The sequence below is a fragment of the Nannospalax galili genome, unplaced genomic scaffold (assembly GCF_000622305.1).
Source record: "Nannospalax galili isolate Female #2095 unplaced genomic scaffold, S.galili_v1.0 scaffold923, whole genome shotgun sequence".
Classification (NCBI taxonomy): domain Eukaryota; kingdom Metazoa; phylum Chordata; class Mammalia; order Rodentia; family Spalacidae; genus Nannospalax; species Nannospalax galili.
The window spans coordinates 546396-567127 of NW_008349753.1; the positions used below are offsets into that span (position 1 = coordinate 546396).

The window sequence follows — 20732 nt, forward strand, 5'->3', positions numbered from 1 at the left end:
GACTCACCAATCTCAGACTTTAATTGGCTTTGGAATTGGGTCCTGTGTTTTCTTTTTGTCTTCTGCAACCCTGATGGCTTCAAGTCATACATACCCTTGGGGTGGGGAATGGAGCTCCCCATTTATCCTTGTACCCACCAGAGTTGTTCACAATAATTGAGAGCTGTGTTCTTGTTTTAGGCAGGGAACGTGGTAACCGGGGAGATGGTGGAAGAGCTCATTCTTTCTGGAGCAGACATAATCAAAGTGGGAGTTGGACCAGGTGAGACCTGTTGGAATGACAGCTGGGCTGTCTTCAGGGATGAGGGGCCTCAGGGCTTGAGGTTCCTGGAGGTGACAACCATGAAGGCCTCACTGAGGGGGTCAAGACACATTTGTTCTGGAAGATCGCTGTACTTCCCCATGAAGCCTCAGAGATGACAGTGATGTCCCTAGGCATGTGGTTGAGATACGAGGCCCTGTTTCAAAATGTTAGTGTGGAACAGACTGCACAGTTCACTGGCGAGCCATATACCCTGAAGTGGGAGGTAAGGGGCAGAGAATTCATGAGGATAGTTAATGAGCAAGAATCTTCTTGTCAGGCATTAGGACCACCCACTGGCCTCTTAAACGGGAGCATCAGGTGAGCCTTTATCTTTTTTTCCATCTTTTTGAGACAGGGTCTCCCTGTGGCCCCAGCTGGCCTGAAACTCACTATGTAGACCAGGCTGGCCTTGAACTCGCAGAGATACACCTGCCTCTGCCTCCTGAGTGCTGGGACTAAAGGTGTGTGACACCTTTATATCTTTAACCTGGGTGTTGCTTTTTTTTTTTTTTTCCGTTGGGACTGGCTGACATTTGCCTTCCGCTTATGCCCTACTTGGGTGTGAATTCACTTCCATGTTTTAAAATCTATTCTGCCCTGGGGTTGGAGAGATGGCTCAGTGGTTAAGAGCACTGGCTGCTTTTACGGAAGATCAGATTCCATCCCCAGCACCCACATGGTGGCTAACAACCACCCGTAACTCCAGTTCCAGGGGATCTGACACCTTCCTCTGGCCTCCATGGGCATTGCATGACACGGGTGCACTTACATACACCCAGGCAATACAGTCATACATGTAAAATAAAAATGATAAATAAAATATTAAAAAAGGATAAAATTCTTCCCTGAACATCCATTATTAGCCAGAATGTCTTTGAAGACGAGGAAAGAAAGAAGACAGACAATTCAAAATTAGCTGGGACTAACAAACAACAGGTTTGTTAAAATACCTCCCACCTAAAAGGTGGTATCCCCAAAGGAAGCAGACAGGAAGCCCACGTGAGGCTGTGTGGGCAAGTGCTGCCAGAGGACCCCACTGTGCTGTGACTTAGCAGGGTTACCAGCCTCGTGAGAGGAGGATGTGCAAGTGTGCACACTGAAGAATGGTCCTGCCTTTCATAAAACACCCAAGTGGTTAACACAGGGAGACTCTGAACTCCGCTCTCTCTCGGCTTTCCTTATTGTCGCCCACTGAGGCAGGTAACATTCCAAGCCAGAGAGGCAGTACCTGGTCTGCTCCTCACAAGAGACTTCCACCAGACAAGCAGGAGGCATGTGAGTGGCAGCGAAGGGGCGATGGGTGACTCACCCATTCTTAAACCCCTGCATTCTTTAGTGCTATTTCTAGCACACAAGGCTTTTTTCAGTGCGGGGTAGATGGGAGTGAAATCTGCAGAGCTCAGCATCCAGCAGGGAGCACAGTCCTCAGTGCTCCTACACGAGTCGTTATTGAAGTGGGCTTCTTGAAAGACAGTGATGCACAATCTCTAGAGCAGAGACATTTAAGATGAAGTTTGAAATATGAGAAAGGCAAAAGGGCTGGCTGGATGAGGGTGTTGGTAAGTGGTGGTGTGTTCGAGAGAGAAAGGGAGAGGAGCAGGCGGGGTGGGGGTGGGGGACACGAATGAGAAAGGCGAAAGGGCTGGCTGGATGAGGGTGTTCGAGAGAGAAAGGGAGAGGAGCAGGCGGGGTGGGGGTGGGGGACACGCCACTGCATACAGAGACTCTCCAAAGTGGGAAGATACTTGCTGGGTCATGGGACTGAAAAGTCAGTGGTGAACAGCAGGGAGAGATGAGCGGGTGAGAGAGGAAGGCTGCAGGTGGAGCTTGCTCTAGCTGATTTGGGAAGCCCAGGGAGGTGAGTACTCATTTTCTTGGGCATGAGATGAGATTGGAAGGGGAATAGGGAAGATCAGATCAGGAAGCCTGCATTCCCCTGGGCCTAACTGAGATAACACAGCCAGGACTGGGCTTGACACTGGGAAAGGAAAGAGCAAGGGAAACTTGTGTTGGTATGACTGCTGAACTGCAAGCTGACGGAAGGGTCTAGGCTGAGTGGGGAACTTGGGCAGAAGAGACTGTGTGGGAAGTGAACCTGAAATCAGGAAAGATAGCAGCTGGGGCAAGCTGGGGCCAGGGTTGAATAAGTGTAAGGGAATATGGTTGTGTTGGCTCCTTCATCCCGAGGACTTCTATGTGCCAGGCCCCAGGCCAAGTCATCCTCTCCCTCATGCCAATTCATACAACCCTACTAGATAGTGGTTTGTTTTTCTGTTTTCCAGTTGGGCAGTGGGGTATGGAGAGGTTAGTAATTTGACAGAAGTTGAAGGTAAGGAAGCTGGAAAGTTGGGGGAGGATTCCACATGGTGCCTGACATGGAGTGCGTGATAGAATGTGGGAATTGCAGAAGAGCCACAAGCCTCATTAGGGAAAGCCATAAATCTGTTAAAGTGTCTTAACTGGCCCTAAATTGGCAGCCTGGCCTTGCTCAATCCTGGCCTTGCTCAAGTCTTATCAACTCTTCACTCCTTGGACTAAGAGAGACTGTTTATAGAACCCACCTGTCTCCTTTAGTGCTATAGATAACTCACCCACCTGTCTGAGAAGAGACCCTCAAGGGCACCAGACCCTGGCACGGAATTAACTCTTGTAGCTGTGTGTAGCAGAGTTCCTATATGAGACCACACTGCTCCTGGCTCAGAGCACAGATAATCATGCCTCGAGAAGAGCTGTCAGCCCTTTGCTGGCTTCCTGAATGAATTTAGGGAGCATATTCCTTGCCCGTTGCAGGTCTGGCTCTGACTATTATTTCTAAACTTTAAACTCTTTTCTATTCTCCAATAATCTAACAGTGTGCATGTGTGGATGAGTGACGGGTGAAGGAAGGAAGGGAGCTTAAGTTTTTAGAGGAGGTGGGTCTTGAAGGGGAGGCAGGACCTGGGGAGGAGGCTGGGCCCTAGAGAGAAGCCTGGGGTCTGAGGAAGAGGCTGGGGCCTGGGGAGGAGGCTAGAGTCTGGGGAGGAGACTGGGGTCTGGGGAGGCAGCTGGGGTCTGGGAATGAGGCTGAGCGTAAAAAAGAGGTTTGGGGTCTGGAGAGAGGACTGAGACCTGTGCTCTGGCATTGCAGTGGAGTAGCTGTCACACTGGGGAGGGGTGGTGAAGGTTATGGTGGCGGTAGAGGGACAGTGTCTAACATCAGCCAATGGCAGTGATGAGGACTTGCGGGCTCATTATGGCCAGTGATGTGGTGGTGTATGGTGATAACATGGCCCTGGCAGGTCAGCCCCCTGCCCCCAAGCGTGTGTCCACTGTTATGGAAAAGTTGCCCTGTCACTGGGGCAGGACTGTGTGAAGTGAAAGGGCCCCATTTTATGTCATGTTGTGCTCACACACAACCCTCTCTGGATCACCTCTCCCCCTGCACAGGTTCCGTGTGCACGACCCGCACCAAGACAGGGGTGGGCTACCCCCAGCTGAGTGCTGTGATTGAGTGCGCAGACTCTGCCCATGGCCTCAAGGGACACATCATCTCCGTGAGTATCTGCAGGGCAGGGCGCCTTTGGGGACTGACTCTGGGGAGATCTGTGCACTGGCCCTGAGGGGGCCTGCTGCCTGCAGTGACTCTATTTCCAAATAAGCTCTCAATCTAGAGGCACTAGGATTCAGACGTCAGCATGAATTTGGGAGAAGTGGATGCAGGTCCTTATATCTCTGATTCAGGAGTCAGGAAACATTTTGTGAAGTGATAAAGAGGTGTGGTGAATTTTCTGGATGAAGAGATAGATAGGAATTGAAGACCACTGGGAAAGCAATAGAGAGAGATATCTGAAAAATCTGTTGGCCACTGTGTTGGAGTGGAGAACTGGGAGGAGCCAGGAGAGTAAGTCACAGATGACTTACAGGACAAGTGTGGATAATCATGAGGAATACTTGAAGAATTGGAGCTTTCTCCTAAAAGCATCAGGCAGCAATTGAAGATGTTGAAGCAGGCCTGAATAGATGGCTCAGCAGTTAAGAGCACTGGCTGCTCTTGCAGAAGCCCCAGGCTCAAGTCCCAGCATCCCATGGCAGCTAACAACTTTCCTTAACCCAAGTTCCAGAGGAATCCAATGTCCTCTTCAGACCTCTGTGGGCACTGCATGACACAGGTACACTTACATACATGAAAGCAATACACACATATACATAAAAATAAAATTTTAAAAAATGGTGTTGAAGCAGGAGAGTGTTCAGTGAGGTGATTGTCTTTCAGAAATAATTAAACTGGCTGCTTTGGGATGGACTGGGAAGGGACAGGCTGAGAAGGCAGACCAGCTAGGAAGGTGTGACTGATGGGAGGTGACAGTGATAGACAGCTAGGCTTCAGAGCCAACAGATGTGTAGAAAACAGACTTAAGCAAGCCTTAGCAATGGAGTTGGTGTTTGGGGGACTAGCAAAGGGGGAAGAGCCGCCCCCCGTCCCCACTAGTACATAAGAATAGGAAGAAGGCTGGGGATCCATATGGGGTTCACTTTGATTTCTGGGCTTGTGTTGGTTTTAAGGTACTTGTTGGGCATCAAGGAAGAAAGTCATAAGTCACTAGGTTCATGGGTTCAAGACCTGGAAGCTAAGAGTCTGGAGGTCTTGGGAACTTGGGACTGGCTAAAAAGCAAGAAAATACATGAGTAGGGGTGCTCAGAAGAGTCTGCATAGAACTGGCCAGACCTACAGACCTTGGGTCAGAGGGGAGCATGCAGCAGGAATAGGCATCCAGTGCTGGGAGACTTGAGGATTCCAGCAGGTGGATATGAACTTCAGTGTCAGGTCCCGCCAGTGGCTCACCTGTAAGTGGTGCGGGCAGGGTAGGAGCAGTTACCAGAATGAAGGCAGTGAGCAAAGCACCCAGTGTTGGCACAGAAGCTCCTGGAAGGATGATGCCATGGTTATGAGCCAGCAGGTGTTATGAAGGATTGAGAGAGTAAATGCTGGCCAAGGTGACTCTGCCCTCTTCTCATCTGTGCACTGACTTCACCCCATGCATGGGAACACCATGTAGACCACTGCCAATAGTTACTCTGAGTACACGAGCTGAGCTGCTGAGGATGGGAACAGATGTTAGATGTGCCGGACTGTGGCAGAGAGAACTAGGGCTCCTGCTTGTGTAGCTGGGATGGATGGATGGATATACTCAGTTGTCCTTTGGTATTTTCTAGTGATTGGTTTCAGGACCCCTGTGGAAACCACAATTCATAGTTACCTTGTAAGGTAGGCTATCTGTCTGTTTATCTACCTGTCTATCTGCTTACCATTGACCCATCTTCTATTCATCTATCCATCTACCCATCATCTGTGAATCCAGTCCATCTAGGCATCTATACTATATGTCTTTCTGTCCATCCATCCATCCATCATCTATCCATCTATCATCTGTCCATCTTATCATCTCTCCACCCATCCATCTATCTTATCTGTTTGTCAGTTCATCCATCTATCCATTCATCCATTCATCTTATCCATCATCTGTCATCTGTCTATTCATCCATTCATCCATCAATCCAATCCAATCCATCATCTGTCTGCCCATCTGTCTATCTATCCATCTATCCTATCTGTCCACCCATCCATCTTATCACCTGTCAGTCTATCCATCCATCTCTCCATCCATCCATCTATCCATCCATCCATCCATCCTATCATCTGTCTGTATGTATGCATTTATATAGCAGTGTATATACATGTGTACCACACGTTGCATACATTTGGAGTGGTATACTGTGTTTCTGCAACAGTGTTGACTTAATATATCAAACTTTCAGGTCATTTCACTTATGCAATTGTGAGACCATGTGTCCGTATGGACTCACTGGCAAGTTTTCTAGAACCCAGATATAAGAAGTTATGCCACTCTCCCAGTGGAATGGTGCCTTTTTGGCTTTGGCTTACCACTGCAGCTTGTTGAGGTCTCGTTCTCAGCTGATCTTATGGTTTTGTAACCTCCACGGGCTGGGCCCCTCATCTGAGCCTTTCCACAGCATTTTAGCCCTGCAGGCTTGGCTTCATGCCATGTGACTCCATACAAGAACCTGAGTTAGGCCGACTTACACTGCAGCTGGCCTGTGCTCCCAGAGCTAGGATCCAGGTGTTGACTCATCCTGCCGTTGGCCTGTGCTCCCAGAGCTAGGATCCAGGTGTTAGCTTGTAGCACAGATGGCCTGTGCTCCTTCTGTTTCTTCATTCAGTAGTCATCTGCTCACCCACTCATGCAGCAAATATTTATTGAGCATTGACTGTGTGCTACACGTTGGAATAAATGGCTAAAGTTTAACGGCAGTTCCCAGATTCCCCACCCCACTCAGTGAGTACTCTTAGTTTTTGGCCACTGAAGGAATTAACACACATGTTCTGAAGGCAGCATATAGAAGGCTGACAGAACTGGGAATCTGCATTTGCATATCTGCCCCCCGCCTCAAGCCACCCAGGAATACCAGGCACAGTCTTCCAGTGGCTCTTAAAATCCCTGTTGCCTTTGCAGGAGCTGACTGCGAAAGAATCCAGAAAAGCTTGTGTTTATATGTAGACATTCCTGGACTATACCCTAGTGATTTCAGTCTTCAGAGTTTGGCCCTGTTGTGTGACTTTTCTGGGATGATGGGAACAAACATCTATTCACCCCATATTAGGCACCAGTGTGAGACCGAAGAAACTGTTCCACCCAAGTCCAGCTTGATGAACTGGTGATTACTGGACTTACTTACAAGTGTGTGGGTGAGGGGTTACTTGCAGGAGCATGGGTATCTCAAAAGCAGCTGCATCAGCTGAAAAGTGCTACCCATCATGGGTGCCCACTTCATCAAACTGTATAACTGAGTCCTGACCCTAGTCAACATCCTATGTGCTCTGACAACCCCAAGATCACATACAGCTTGGGCAGGAGGATGTGAGTGGCTGGAATTGTGGGGGATGGTCTCACGATGCTTTCCACCTCTTCCTCCTAGGAACTTCTGAGGGTCTTACATACAGATCATCGGACTGCTGATTTTTGAATGGCAGTGGCCATGTCATATCTGGAGGACAGAGTTTCATGACTGCCCCAAAGCCTCAGGTGTGATTAGTCATATTCTCTGTTCTGGTGGTGGTCACTGCCAAGCATCTTAAATCTCAACCTTGCATCACACATATTGCTTGAGTGGCTACCATAGGCAGTGGAATGGAGGTCATGCCGGTACGGTCCTACTGTGAGCTTATTCAGAGATACCATCTGCTGTCTAAAACTTCAAGCTTCATTTATAAAGCTTCTTGACCAAAGATTGTGATGGAGGCTCTGCGTGCCTCTTGGGTGACTAAAGAGTAGTCACCTTGGCATCTGTGCACAGTACCATCTCATGTGGATTAACTCAGTCATTCTGTCTCAAGTGTGATGGCCGAACTAGCAATGTAGTGACAGCTGAGACTTGTTAGAAATTTGTGGGCCCCACCCCAGACCTGACCAGATGAATCAGAAAGTCTGAAGCCAAGGAAGTCTGTTTTAACTGTCCCTCTAGGTTATTCCTACCTGCCCCTGAGCTTGCGAATCCCTGCCTTCTGCAGATGAGCCTGAGCCTCATTGCCTGGTTCCAGAGCCAGTTCCCACATGGTGCTCAGAGAGCAAGTTACCTGCAGGTAACTTGTCTCAGTGACAGTGACAACCCAGGCCTGCAGTGTTGGCTGCACTTACGAGTCTAGCTGTGTACTTCAAGAGTCTTATTTTCCCATCAGTAGTAGGAAATTTCCTACATGGGGCGAGGAACTCAGTTTGTAGCTAGAAGACCAAATGGAGTTCAGAGCACCTGAAGATTTGGTGCTTGCATTTCAGCTCTGTGCTTCCAACCAGCTACCAATCTCCAGATTCAAAGTAGCTGTGGCCCCCACTGTCACTCTCTGAAGGAGTTTCTCAAGCAGTTGCTGCCTCTTTTCCGTAAAACCAAGTCTGCAGGAAACCCATCAGATGTTTGGGATCCTGGCATGTTGTCAAATTCCCTTCCAGCTGACTCTTCATACTGTCATTACTGAATTAGCACATCTGTGCAGCTGAGGTTCAGGAGGAAGCCCCGTGGGATGATGGGGTCTGTTCAGCAGGTGCTTGGAACCAGCAGACCAGGTTTCTGTAGTTTTCTATCTATTGTGGCCTACACAGGCTTAGAGAGAGATAGAGAACACAAATTCATTCAGGATACTTCCACCCTAGGCAAAGTTTAAGGTATGATAGTTGATTTTTGTCTAGTCATGTCACTGTTTAGAAAGACCTAATCCAATTCATTAAGTAGCTTAATTTTGGAGGTTTGACATTCCCAACAAAATAATGCTTACCTTGGAAAAATCTAAAAATGCAAATACTTGTAAAGAAGAAAATTAGCATTATCAGGAATACTGTCATAGGAGAGCCACTGATTCTGATCTCAGTTTTCCATTGTTATAGCTGTGTGGCCTTAGGAAAACCACTCAGATTTTCTCACACTCATTTTTTCACTCAGTCACCAAATACCAACCTTAGAGTCTAGTGTTTGAATAAAGAAATGACTCAAGATCATAGTAGTGCTTGGTTTGCAGTAGGCACTTGATTGGAATTCATGGCTTGGGGCAGGCACTTGATTTGAGTTCTTTTCTTTCCCTATATCATGTTGGTGCTCACACTCCTCTATTTCAGAGGCCTGAGCTATTGTGTGTGTGTGTGTGTGTGTGTGTGTGTGTGTGTGTAGGTCAGAGAACAATCATAGATATTAGTCCTCAGGTGCCTTCCACCTCTTATTTGAAACAGGGTTTCTCATTGGCCCAGGAACTGGCACAGGAACCTTCAGGGACCCTCATATTTCAGGGACCCTCATGTTTGCACCTCTTGTCTCATCATGGCAATGCTGGAATTACAGGTGCTACTGTACCCTGCTTTTCACATGGGCTTTGGGGATTCAAACTCGGGTCTTCACACTTGTAAGGCAAATGCATTACCAGCTGAGCCATCACCCCAGCCCCTCAGGAAGTAGTTTTTAAGCAGAAACACACTGAAAATTCACAAACCCAAATCACTCACGTCCCATGATGCTTTTTGCCCTTAAATATACCACTATCTTGAAAAACAAGGCGAGCAATTCCTGTCAGTTACTCCTTGTGTATTTGCTCAGGACAAAACACATTTTTGTTTTGTTTCATTTTACAACCTTCCAGAAACCAACTGTCTCTGTCTTAGATGGCAAGAAAATGTCCCACACAGTTCTGCTTCCTGAGAACATGACAGTGCTTGAAAATTACCTATAAACAGGAAAAGGTGCCGACAATATCCTCTTGGGACGTCATGTAAAGTTGCATTGTGCTCAGTCCAATGTGCAGTCTGGCCTGTTGGGTCTGCATCATCCATGTCCTAAGTACACACACCAGCAACCTGTGAGCAGATAACACTGACTACAAATATTCTCTGTGATGTCATGCAGCCATTTAGCTGTGGACTTTGGGTTAGCTTGGGAAGTGGCTCATTTTCTTAAGGTCCCAGTAACACAGGGCTTCTGAGTCAGGCTGTGTCACTGATTACAATCCCAAGGAATATACCTTAGCATAACCCCAAGGTATTCATGAGCAAAAGCATTTAGAAGTCATATTGTATGGGACCATGATGGGAGCATGAATTTAAGAGGTTATGGTTTAAATCTTGTGTGTAGAACTAAATGATCAGTTAATTAGTGTGTAGGTATCTGTGCCAGTGTGAACCTTCCCTGGCACACTTGTGGAGGTCAGAGGACAACCTCTGGGACTCAGTTCTCTCCTTTGACCACATTGAAGCAGGGTGTCTCTCATTTTTTTCACTGTACTGTGAACTCCAGGCTAGCTGGTCTTTGAGCATCCAGCCAGCCTCCTGCCTCCACCTCACAATTCCAGAAGTGCCGGAATTGCAGGTGTGTGCCAACAATGCCCTGCTTTTACATGGGTTTTGGGGCTCTCAGTTGGGTCATCAGATTTGTGTGGCTAATGCTTTCACTGGTGAGCCATCTGCTCGGCCCCTAGGGCTGGTTTTGACAAAGTTAATGCATTGGAAAATTAATGGAGCAAGCAGGGGCATATGGAATTTGTACCTTTGGAAGGGGAAAGAAACAAGCATGTTGGAGCTTGGAAGCAGTCACAAGGTATGTAGAGCCACAGACTGTTTCTTCTTCACACTGAAGGCATTGCCCAGTTACTTTGTCAGGAGAACTTACCTCTTGAGTAGTCAAGGCTTCAGGGCACATAGCCCCCTGGAGGTCAGGGAGCCACACAGGAACAATACACTTGACTGAGCAAATAATTACATTCAGAAAAATGTTTGTAAAAAGAAAGAACAAGTCTTCAACACCCGCCACTGCCCTCATCAGAGCTACGAGCAAGTAAACAACAGAATTTGTTTTTTAATTTATTGTTTGTTTACTTGTTTATGAGACAGCATTTCCTGTAGCTCAGGCTGGCTTTGAACTCCTGAGCCTCCTGCCCCCACTTTAGTACTAGGGTTACAAGTGTGCACTTGCAAGACCAGCTAAATAGTGAGAATTGAATCCTAGTCCCTAGAATGTCAGGCTGAACAAAATGATAAGAGTTGAGAGAGGGTCAAACAAGGGGTGGTGGGGCACACCTATAATCCCAGCACTTGGGAAGCTGAGGCAGGAGGATCATAGTTCGTGAGCAGCTTGAGCTACATTGTAAGAACCTGTCTCTAGTAAAAGAGAGTTTGGAACCACAGGGGCCTGTGCCGTCAGGGTGAGATGCTCTTTTTGAAGTGGTTCACAGTACTTTTCCACAGGTTCCTTACAACTCAGATGTGTGGTCTGTATCCTGCAAACCATCACCCAGGTTAGCCCACAGATAGCCCATGTTCTCTGCCTTTTATCCGATGTCCAGCCCCTCCAGTTAGGTCCCCCTTTCTGGGGTCGGGCTTGTCCTTCCAAGGCTTTGGTGTTTCTCTTGGGCACACGCTGAACTTTGTCTCAGCTGTTCCCATCTCTTCTTCCCTTTTGCTTCCATGGCTGTTCCCGGGAGTTCAGCTGCCACTCTAGAACACTCTCACTCTCCTCTTCCTCCTTCAAGGTCATCTGGGCCCCACCAGAAATAGTAGGTAACAGCCTGGGCATTTGGAGTCTTGTGCTTATTTAAAAATTCACCCAAGTACTGCATCCTAGAAACTTTGAACTGAGTTGCTGCAGCCTTAGGTCACAGCCTGCTTCATTACCATGGGAGCAGCCTGCACAGTATGAGCAGAGTGGATGCTGGGAATCGGTACTTGCTTTTTAAAAAAACATTTATTTTTATGTGATGAGTGTTTTGCCTACAGGTATATATGTGTACCACGTGTGTGCCTGGTGCCCTCAGAGTCAAGGAGAGGGTGTCAGAACCCCTGGAACTGGAGTTACAGGCAGTTGTGAACTGCCATGAGGGTGCTGGGAACCTGAGTGCCATCTCTGCATGAGCAGCAAGTGCTCTTAACCTGAGCCATCTCTCCCGCCTCAGTGTACGCTTGCTTTTATAAGGACATTAAGAATGGGAGACACAGTGGCTGAGAAGATAAAGGAGCTGACTTCATGTCCTTTCTCAGCTCTTAAAATAATCCAGTGCTCCTACTAAATAAATCTCACCTCTCGCCAGGCAGGCAGGGAGGGAGGGGTGGTTTCTGAGCAGGAAGGAGCAGAGGCTGTGGAGTGGCTGGGCGTGTTACATAATGTGCTTGGCAGAGGGCAGTGGCCAAGCAGTCATACTTGTTGCCTCCTCCCAGAGGCATCTGAGCCCCCAGGGTGGGTAGGCAGGGGTGGCAGTCTCTGACCCTCAGAGGAGAGAGGGTGAGGCTTGTTTGAGGAATGGAAGGCATGATGCCAAGATTAGTAAATCAGAGGGCCAGAAAGCAGCCTGCAGGCTGTGGGGCCAGGCACTTGGCTGGTGGTGAGAGGTAATTCCTGGTGTTCACATCCACACTGTTGAGGGATGGCCTGGCCCACTCCCACTTGCTGATGCCTTCTCTCCTTTCTCTCTTCTTTTGAAGGATGGAGGCTGCACATGTCCAGGAGATGTCGCCAAAGCCTTTGGTAAGTACTAGGAACAGCCCTGCCAGAGACAGGGAGAGAGAGGGAGAGAGAGGCAAACAGGGAAGGGGCGGGGCTCTGAGCAACTCAGGGAGAGCCAAGGGGAGGGGGAGCCCTGAGGGGGTTCTGGGCTTGTTGGATTTCATTCTCATCTAACAAAATTCTGGCTCTGGTTTGGTTCGGGTCTATGGCTGAGCAAGCTAGGCTCCAGGAGGTGGATCTGGGGTGATGCAATGCTGGCTTGGAGAGGGGTTAAGTAACAATGTGATGTTTTCGTTGGGCAAGAGAAGGCTCTGGGCACCTGTGGCCTTGAACAATAAAGGCTCTGATGTGTACAGACTAAGAGGCTGCCTTTGCCCCATGTGGAGAATGCCCCTGACTGAGTCCCCTTCTGATCCTGCATGGAGACTGAAGAGCCCGCTTCCCACTAGGGGGAAGCAGTGTCCACAGTAACTCAGCAGGGCTTGAGCTGCACGGCCCCTGGGGTTCTGGTATTTGCTCTGTGTAGACACATCTTAGCAAAAGGGGCGGGGCAGTAAAGCAGCTGCTGAGCCCTGTGCCGGCTGCTCACCTTCCAAACTGCTTAGAAGTCCTAACAGCTGATCGGCTCCAAACTGTTTTAGTGGCAGGAAACTTTGTCTTAGGGATTCCATTCTCCTTTTTAACTTTAAAATTACATTTATTTATTTATATATATGGGGGTATGTGTATCACGTCGAGTGCTTGTGGAAGCCAGAAGGCATCTTACAGGAGTCAAGCTCAGGTGGTTAGGCTTGGCAGCAAGTGCCTTTACCCGCTGAGATATCCTGCCACCCCTGCTCTGCTTTTAAAATAAAAACTCTGACAGTGACAGAGGCAGATGTGGACAGTGTTCTTTGTGGCAGGGTTTCATAGCAACCCAGGGTATATCATAAGAAGGGATGTGACCCTAGGCCAGTTGTGGAAGGGACCATGTAAGTCCTTGATCTGTTCCAGCTTGCCTGTCTTAGGGTGGAGAGGACTGAGGCCCCAGAATGAATGACAAGTATATTGTCCTACAGTTAAAGGCAGGAGAACCCCAGTCCTGTGATCCATAGCCTCAGACTTATCCTTAAACATCAGCCATGGACATTCTTGCTGTTTTTTTTGAGCAGAATCTACTTAGTGTGGATGGGTGCTGCGTCTTGAGCTTCTTAATTACCTCCCTCAGACCCTCTGCACGAAGCAAGAATTGAAGACACTTAAAAGCAGCTGGTGCTTCAGAACATGCCCTGTAGATCACACCTCTGAGCTTGGGACTCATCCTCAGCTTAGCTCTCCCCTCCGGCTGTCTGCCTGTGTCAGGGTGGAGAGGGACTTTGCCAGGAAAAGCCTGCTGGGAAACTATTTGAGTGTTCAGGGAAGAAAGTTACTTGTGAGCCTCTTCAAGCTTTATCCTTAACACATCTGCTTTCCTGCTGCAGACGTCCTGGGGTTGTGGTCGTCTGGAAGTCTGGCTCTTTTCCCTTAAAATCATGGCAGGAGGGCATGAAGCCAGCACTGGCGTCTGGGAGTCCAGGTGGGACGGTCTGGGCATTCTGTTGTACCTTGCTCATAAGGGCTGGCCACACAGAGCAATCCCCCTTTTTAAAAAATATATTTTTATTTATTATTTTTATTTTATGTGTATGAGTGTATTGCCTGCATGTATGTGAGTGCACCCGTGTTGTGCAATGCCACGGAGGTCAGAAGAGGGCGTTGGGTTCCCCTGGAACTGGACTTAAGGACGATTCGTAGCCACCATGTGGGTGCTGGGAATTGAGCCCGGGTCCTCTCCAAGAGCAGTTAGTGCTCTTAACTGCTGAGCCATCTCTCCAGCCCCAGAGCATCCCTTTTTAAGAGGCACAGCAGTAGAAGGGACCCACTCAGTTGTATACCCCAGGGTTCTCTTGTGAATGTTGAAATGACTGGATCAGAGACCACTGAGGCCACTTTTACCCTCTATAGTTTCTCCTCCTGAGAGTTTTGATCTGCTCCTTCTGATTACTTACTACCCTGCTGTACTCTATTTCTGTCCTAAATGGGAATCTTCAGACTCAGGAGAGGAAGCAGTGTTAGTGTCTCACTTCTTAGTCCATTTTCTGTTGCTATTACAAAATACCTGAAACTGGGCAGTTTACAGGAATAAGAAGAATAAAAGTGATTTGGTTCATGGCTAAGAAGGCTGGGAAGCCCTGGAACATGGTGCTGGTACCTTCCTGGTTCCTGGAGAGGACCTGGTGGAGGGCATCACCTGGTGACAGAACATGTGTGCTGGTTCAGGTGTCATATCTTACAAAGCCACTGAGGCCATCTTGACTGTGTCTAACCCTCTTGGCTAACCAGAGTTCCCAGCTCCAGATTCCATTATCTTAGAAAATTAGGAGTTAAGTTTGCAATGCATGAACTTTTAGGAGATACAACTAAACCTTAGATAGTTAATGATTTAATGAGGAGCCCGTCTACAGACACCCAAGAATAGTACAAGGATCACTTTCTTCTTTTTGGATTTTGAGTCAGGGTCTCTAGTTCAGGTTGGCTTCAAACTCACTATGCAGCCAAGGATGACCTTGAACTTGTGATACCTCCTGCCTCTACCTCCCAAGTGCTGAGATTACAGGACAGTAACCATGCCTGGTTTATGGAATGCTGGGGATCAAACCCAGGGCCTTCTGCATGCTAGGCAAGCACTCTACCAACCGAGCTTTAGCCTTGGCTGTCATTGTATATATATAAGATCGGACATTGTATTTTCTAAGATTCTGTTGAAATCATCTTGCTTATATGGACCTAAAAGAGGAAGACTTGTTTGGAAGGTGTCATGGTCAGTCACTAACACACTCGACACAATGTGTGTTTTACCTGCTCCTTGCCCCTGACTCCCTGCTGTCTCCTCCCTGACTCAGAAGGAGGCTGAGTCCTTCTTGTGCCTTGAGTCTGAGGAGGAGGGTATGTTGGGGAAGACTCCCCTCTTTCCAGAGTCCACCCTATCCCTTTGTTCCCTCACTGGCATGTAGGCGCAGGTGCGGACTTTGTCATGCTGGGAGGCATGTTCTCGGGCCACACTGAGTGTGCAGGAGAGGTGATCGAGAGGAATGGGCAGAAGTTGAAACTTTTCTATGGCATGAGCTCCGACACAGCCATGAAGAAGCACGCAGGAGGTGTCGCCGAGTACAGGTATGGCTGCCAGAAAGGCTTAGGTTCCATCTGCAGCTCAGGCCAACCATTCTGTGTGTATTAAGGTGCTTTGGATGGAAGCAGTTAGAAAACATATCTGGCATCTTGGTACAGAGGACCAACTTTTATCTGGCTAGCATTTAGTTTGAAGGTCTCCAAAAACAAGTGTGGAAAAGGATCTTGGTCCTGGTTAGAAGTGTGACTAGAGGTATGTATCTTAGACGGGACCACACAGACTCTTGTGGCTGAATGTGAATATTGCCTTGTCCTAAAAGAGAGCTTAATGAGCAACCCCTGTAACTTTCCATCTCTGGTTTGAGACGAATTCAGTCTGCAAGATTAAAGATGAAGAATGGCTCTCCCTCTACAGAGGAAGCAGGTGGTGAGTCCTTTCCTAGAGGATGCTGTGTCACTAACAGAACCAATCACCTACCTCTAGGCTTGGACAGTTGGCATAGGTAGCGTTTTCAGCTGGCTGGCTGTCATCTGCTGCAGAACTGGTGCTCGTGTTTGCTGTTACAGTCTCCTAAAATCCACAGCCCCCTAAGGTCGCCCAGCCTTTTCCCTTTCACTTCCAGAGTGTCTACATGTGTACTTAAGAGCCCTATGACAGAGCAGACCCACAGACCCAGCACCTCACCCTGCTCCACAGAGCTACCACTGCTGCTCAGCAGAACCAGCTCTGAGGACGGACTGTATAAAGGGGACAGAAGGCTTCACACCCTTAGAAGGCTCTGTCCCCACATGGGGTGGAAAGCCAGCCCTCCCTGACTCACACCCTCTATGTCTGGTCACTTGTCCCACAGTCAGAAGCTTGTCTGCAGGGTATAGCATTACCATGCATAATGTAAGCCCAGTGTCAGCTAGAGGGAAAAACCACAGGACTCCACTGAGATACTGAGATTCGGAGGTGAGCTAACTTTTCAGTTGTCATTCTTCTCAGTTGTGTCTTTGGGTAGAAAACTCAATAAACAGTGTTAGAGTAGGGGTGGGGGGCAGGGTGGGCAAGAGGCCTGGGATTGCCTCAATGAGGAATGGAACATACTCCTTATGGTTACCTCAGAGGCCCTCCTTACCAGGGCACCTGGACCTCTGACCAAGAAGCCCACTGTTAAATCAGCAGCTATGGTCACCTTCTGAGGACCACGCAGAGTCTGCTCTGAGCCTGAAGGAAATTGAGCCACATGGTTCAGAGGCCACTGAGTGCTGATCTGGAGTACATTATTTTTCTTCTTCAGCTGTTGTGGAGAGTCCTCCAAAAAAGCAGTGGATAGGGAAAGTCAGAGTAGGCTACAGATGCCAGGAGACAAGGGAGAAACCATTGGGTAGGGTGGGAGGTCAGCAGGGTAGGGGTGTCACAAACGCTGAGACTCAGCTCTGTAAGCAAGTTCGATCTTACAGCTCATCTCTTAGAATTGCTGAAGGAATTAAGACCTTCATCCATAAGTATCTTAAGAATGACAGGTGGTATCCTCTCTCTCTCTCTCTCTCTCTCTCTCTCTCTCTCTTTCTTCCCCTCCCTCATTGTCCTCTTCTCTCCCTGTTCTGACTTCCTGTTTAATCTGTGCATGGTTATTCCTTGTCAATTCCTTGCATTACAGATGAGCAGACTTTGGGGTCCAACAGTGGGTAACTCACTAAGTGATGTCACCTTAGCAAAGAGGCAAGGCAAGGCTAAGAATCTGGGAAGGCTGAGGACCTTACGAGGAGAATGAAATGGCAATCATTGTTGACACATACGGGCACATGTCTGGCTGTTTCTGGTTACAGGTTCTGAGACCTGAACCATCCTGGATGTGACATTGACTCTGGTTTCCTGAGCTTGTGCTCTGTGCCAGCTGCTAGGCAGCCCTTCATCAGCTGATGGTTTAAGATGCAGGAGTTCACTCAAGGGGAGCCATCCATGTTTAAAAGAACACAAGTTTGGGCTGAGTGTACCTTTAAGCCCAGCACTTGGGAGGCAGAGGCAGGTGGATCTCTGAGTTTGAGGCCACCCTGGTTTACATAGCAAGTTCCAGGACAGCTGGGGCTACAGGGAGACCCTGCTTCAAAAAGACCAAAAAAATAAATAAAAATAAATAAATAAAAATAATAAATAAAAAATTTAAACAAACAAAAAGCAAAGCAAACAAAAAAAAACCTGTAAATTTATACCCTTTTCAAAATCTAGGCAATGAATTTCTCATCAAAAAGAATTTATTTTTCCAGGTAATGAGACGAGGCACAGAAAGTTCCAGAATTTGGGTACTTGTTAGGATTTTCCCAGGTCTCACTTTCTGTAATATAAAAGCACATGTAGGGACTGGAGAGATGGTTCAGCGGTTAAGAACACTGGCTGTTCTTGCAGAAGACACAGGTTCGAATCCTAGCACCCACATGGCAGCTAACAACTGTCCTTAACTCCAGTCCCAGGGAATCCGACAGCCTCTTCTGTCCTCTGCGGGCATTGCATGACACAGGTGCACTTAACTACATGCAGATAATACATGCATACACATAAAATAAAAATAATAAAATGCTAAAAAATAAAGCACATGTAGACTGCATCTCCATTTTCAGGAGGAAGATGTGATTGTGATATTAAGCTGCTCCCTGCTGGCTTTGAAAACAGTGGCAAAGGCTCCAAAAGGACAGTTAGAAGTTAGTTGTGTTAGGACAGACTTTAATTTCTTTTTTTTTAAAAAGTCTTGGGGTTGGCGAGATAGCGCAGTGTTAAGAACACTGGTTGTTCCTGCAGAAGACCCAGGTTCAAATCCCAGCACCCATAACTCCAGTCCCAGGGGATCCGACAGCCTCTTCTGACCTCCGTGGACGTTGCATGACACAAGTGCACTTACCTGCATGCAGGCATTACACACATACACATAAAATAAAAATAATAAATTTTTTTTAAAAAGTTAAAAAACATTCTTAAAAATTCTGTGTGTATGAAATGAGTGTGGGTGCCTGTGGAGGCCAGAAGAGGGTGTCACATCCCCTTGAGCTGGAGTTACAGGCAGTTGTGAGCTGCCTGTTGTGGGTGCTGGGAGCTACACTCAGGTGCTTAACTGCTGAACCATCTCTCCAGCTCCAAGACATGAATTTCTAAGCCCTGCTCTGATAATGTGAAAGATGCTGTCCGAAGCTCTGTGGACTCTGCACAGCTTTGTCCTGCTCTGAGCAATAGGTGTGGTGATACATGAGTATATGGAAGTTAGCTGGGGGCTGGAGGAAGCCAACAAAGGGCAAAGATGGTCAGGCTACAGAAATACAGTCACTACCTCCAAGGCAGAATTTTCCACATACCTAATGCAGACCTGAGCTGTCCATGGTGTCTCCCCTGGAGAACAGGCAGCATCCACGGAAGTGGTTCTTAGGAGGGTGAACCTCTGTGCCTTTTCTATTTGGTAAAGAGGATGAGTGGAGGAGCTACAACAGGAGGTGGTGTTAGGAGACAACCCAGAGCATCTGTTTTCCTCAGGGAGGAATTAGGCTCTTGATCATTTGGTAGTTGGTTCTTAAACAGGAACCAACAGAGTAGAGGCACATTGCTGAGGAGAAGAACCATGGAACTCTTGGCAGTTATGGGATCTCCATTTCCCCTGCATGTTGCTGGCCAAGACATCTCTTTGCTGAGTGGGCAGGGTACCTGTTGGGTAGGAGGAGTGCATCACCTATGATCTGCTGGGGACTTGGTAAGTGTGGGGGAATGGCTACTTCAGGGCTTGGAGACACTGCTAAAAAGTCACAGCATGGTGTGAAATGTGGTCTTGTAGACATGAATGGCTGTTGCATTCATGCTCACAGCAGCTGAGGTTACCTGCATAAGACCTGCACAAGATGGGCCTGTCAGCATTCCACCATGGATGGCGAGGGCCTCATGACACCCCCTTTCCCAGGAGCTGTTGGCAGTTGATGGTTGTTGGGAGAGGTGGTGTAGCCACTGGTAAGTTGTCCATGCTCCTGTAAATAACCCCTCACCCAGGCTCCTGTAAACAGCACTAATTCTTAAGGATAAACAAACTGGATTAACAGCCCCCCCCCCTTTTATTCCCCAGAGCCTCTGAAGGCAAGACGGTGGAAGTGCCTTACAAAGGAGATGTAGAAAACACAATTCTGGATATCCTCGGGGGACTGCGGTCTACCTGTACCTACGTGGGGGCTGCCAAGCTCAAAGAGCTCAGCCGGAGGGCGACATTCATCCGGGTGACCCAGCAGCACAACACGGTGTTTGGTTAACCTCGGGGATGCAGGGACATTGGACCAAGCAGAAGCCTCCTCATTTGACACTTCTCTGATCCCTTCTGGGGTATCCACCAGACTGGCTGTTCTGTGTGGTTGAGCCACTGCTGACACTCTGCTGAGTCCTTTGTCTTGTTCCTGCACCTGGAGGCCTTGGGGCTTGTCCTAGGTGCCTGCATGGGGCCCAGCAGCAGGTGCTCATGGGGCCAATTGGTCAGCACCTAGAACTTAGGGCCTCATTGTTTAAACCAACCCTTGTACCCTCTTTCTTTTTCTTCCTTCTTTCTTTTTAAACACAATGGTTTCACTTTTAATATAATGCTATAATCTTGATCTACTACTGCTGGAGTTTGTGTGTTCAAGAGCCTAGTTGTATAGGATCACTAGAAAGTCTTCCCGTCAGGTGAGTGGCCCTCAGCTTTTAGCACAAGGACCTGGGCTGGGGAGGTGTACGTGTGAGACCAACCTAGAACCTGAGTAATTTATGCCCTATCTATCACTGCAGCTTTTGTTTCAGGAAAGAACACAAGCATTGGACAGGGTGGGTGAACATGGAGAATTGGGCCCTGGCTCCCATGGCTCTGGTGCTTTCTGTGAAGTCCTTTCTTCCTACCTACCCAACTAGTCTTGTCCTGGGTATGTGTATGTGTGTTTTTACTCCCAAGCCCCTTTCCTTCCTTCCTCAGTCTCGGTTGGTCAGGCTGCCCCCTTTTCTGCATTTTTGTATTTTGAGATGGCTTAAGTAATGCCTCTGCTGACCTTGAACTCACCATCCTCATGCTTCAGCAAGCTAGACTGGCTTCTCTCAAAGAGGTCGCAGACCATCTTAGAGTCCCACAGATGTTCTATGAAAGTTATCTGTGAAGAAGTGTTGCTGAAAACCAGCCAGTTCTTTGCATCCTAAAAGGGCTTAAAATGTGAATTTAAGCCAGTCTCTGTGGAAATTAATTCCTCCTAGGAGGGCCCACACAGTTCTTGTCAGGTGGCT

General features: G+C 48.0%; 1 protein-coding gene across 2 annotated transcripts in view; it reads left to right on the forward strand.

Annotated features, from left to right (window-relative positions):
- Gmpr (guanosine monophosphate reductase) overlaps window positions 1-20406 on the forward strand; it is a 45583-nt gene extending 25177 nt beyond the window's left edge. Inside the window, exons 5-9 of one of the 2 annotated variants that reach the window (XM_008847055.3) lie at window positions 181-262; window positions 3731-3837; window positions 12310-12352; window positions 15364-15523; window positions 19561-20402. In XM_008847055.3, the coding sequence (XP_008845277.1) occupies window positions 181-262; window positions 3731-3837; window positions 12310-12352; window positions 15364-15523; window positions 19561-19741 (573 nt within the window). In that variant the 3' untranslated portion in view covers window positions 19742-20402. Of the gene's footprint in view, window positions 1-180; window positions 263-3730; window positions 3838-12309; window positions 12353-15363; window positions 15524-19560 lie in introns of both variants that reach the window. The other variant, XM_017801662.2, reaches the window with a different exon arrangement.
- Window positions 20407-20732: the final 326 nt, after the last annotated feature.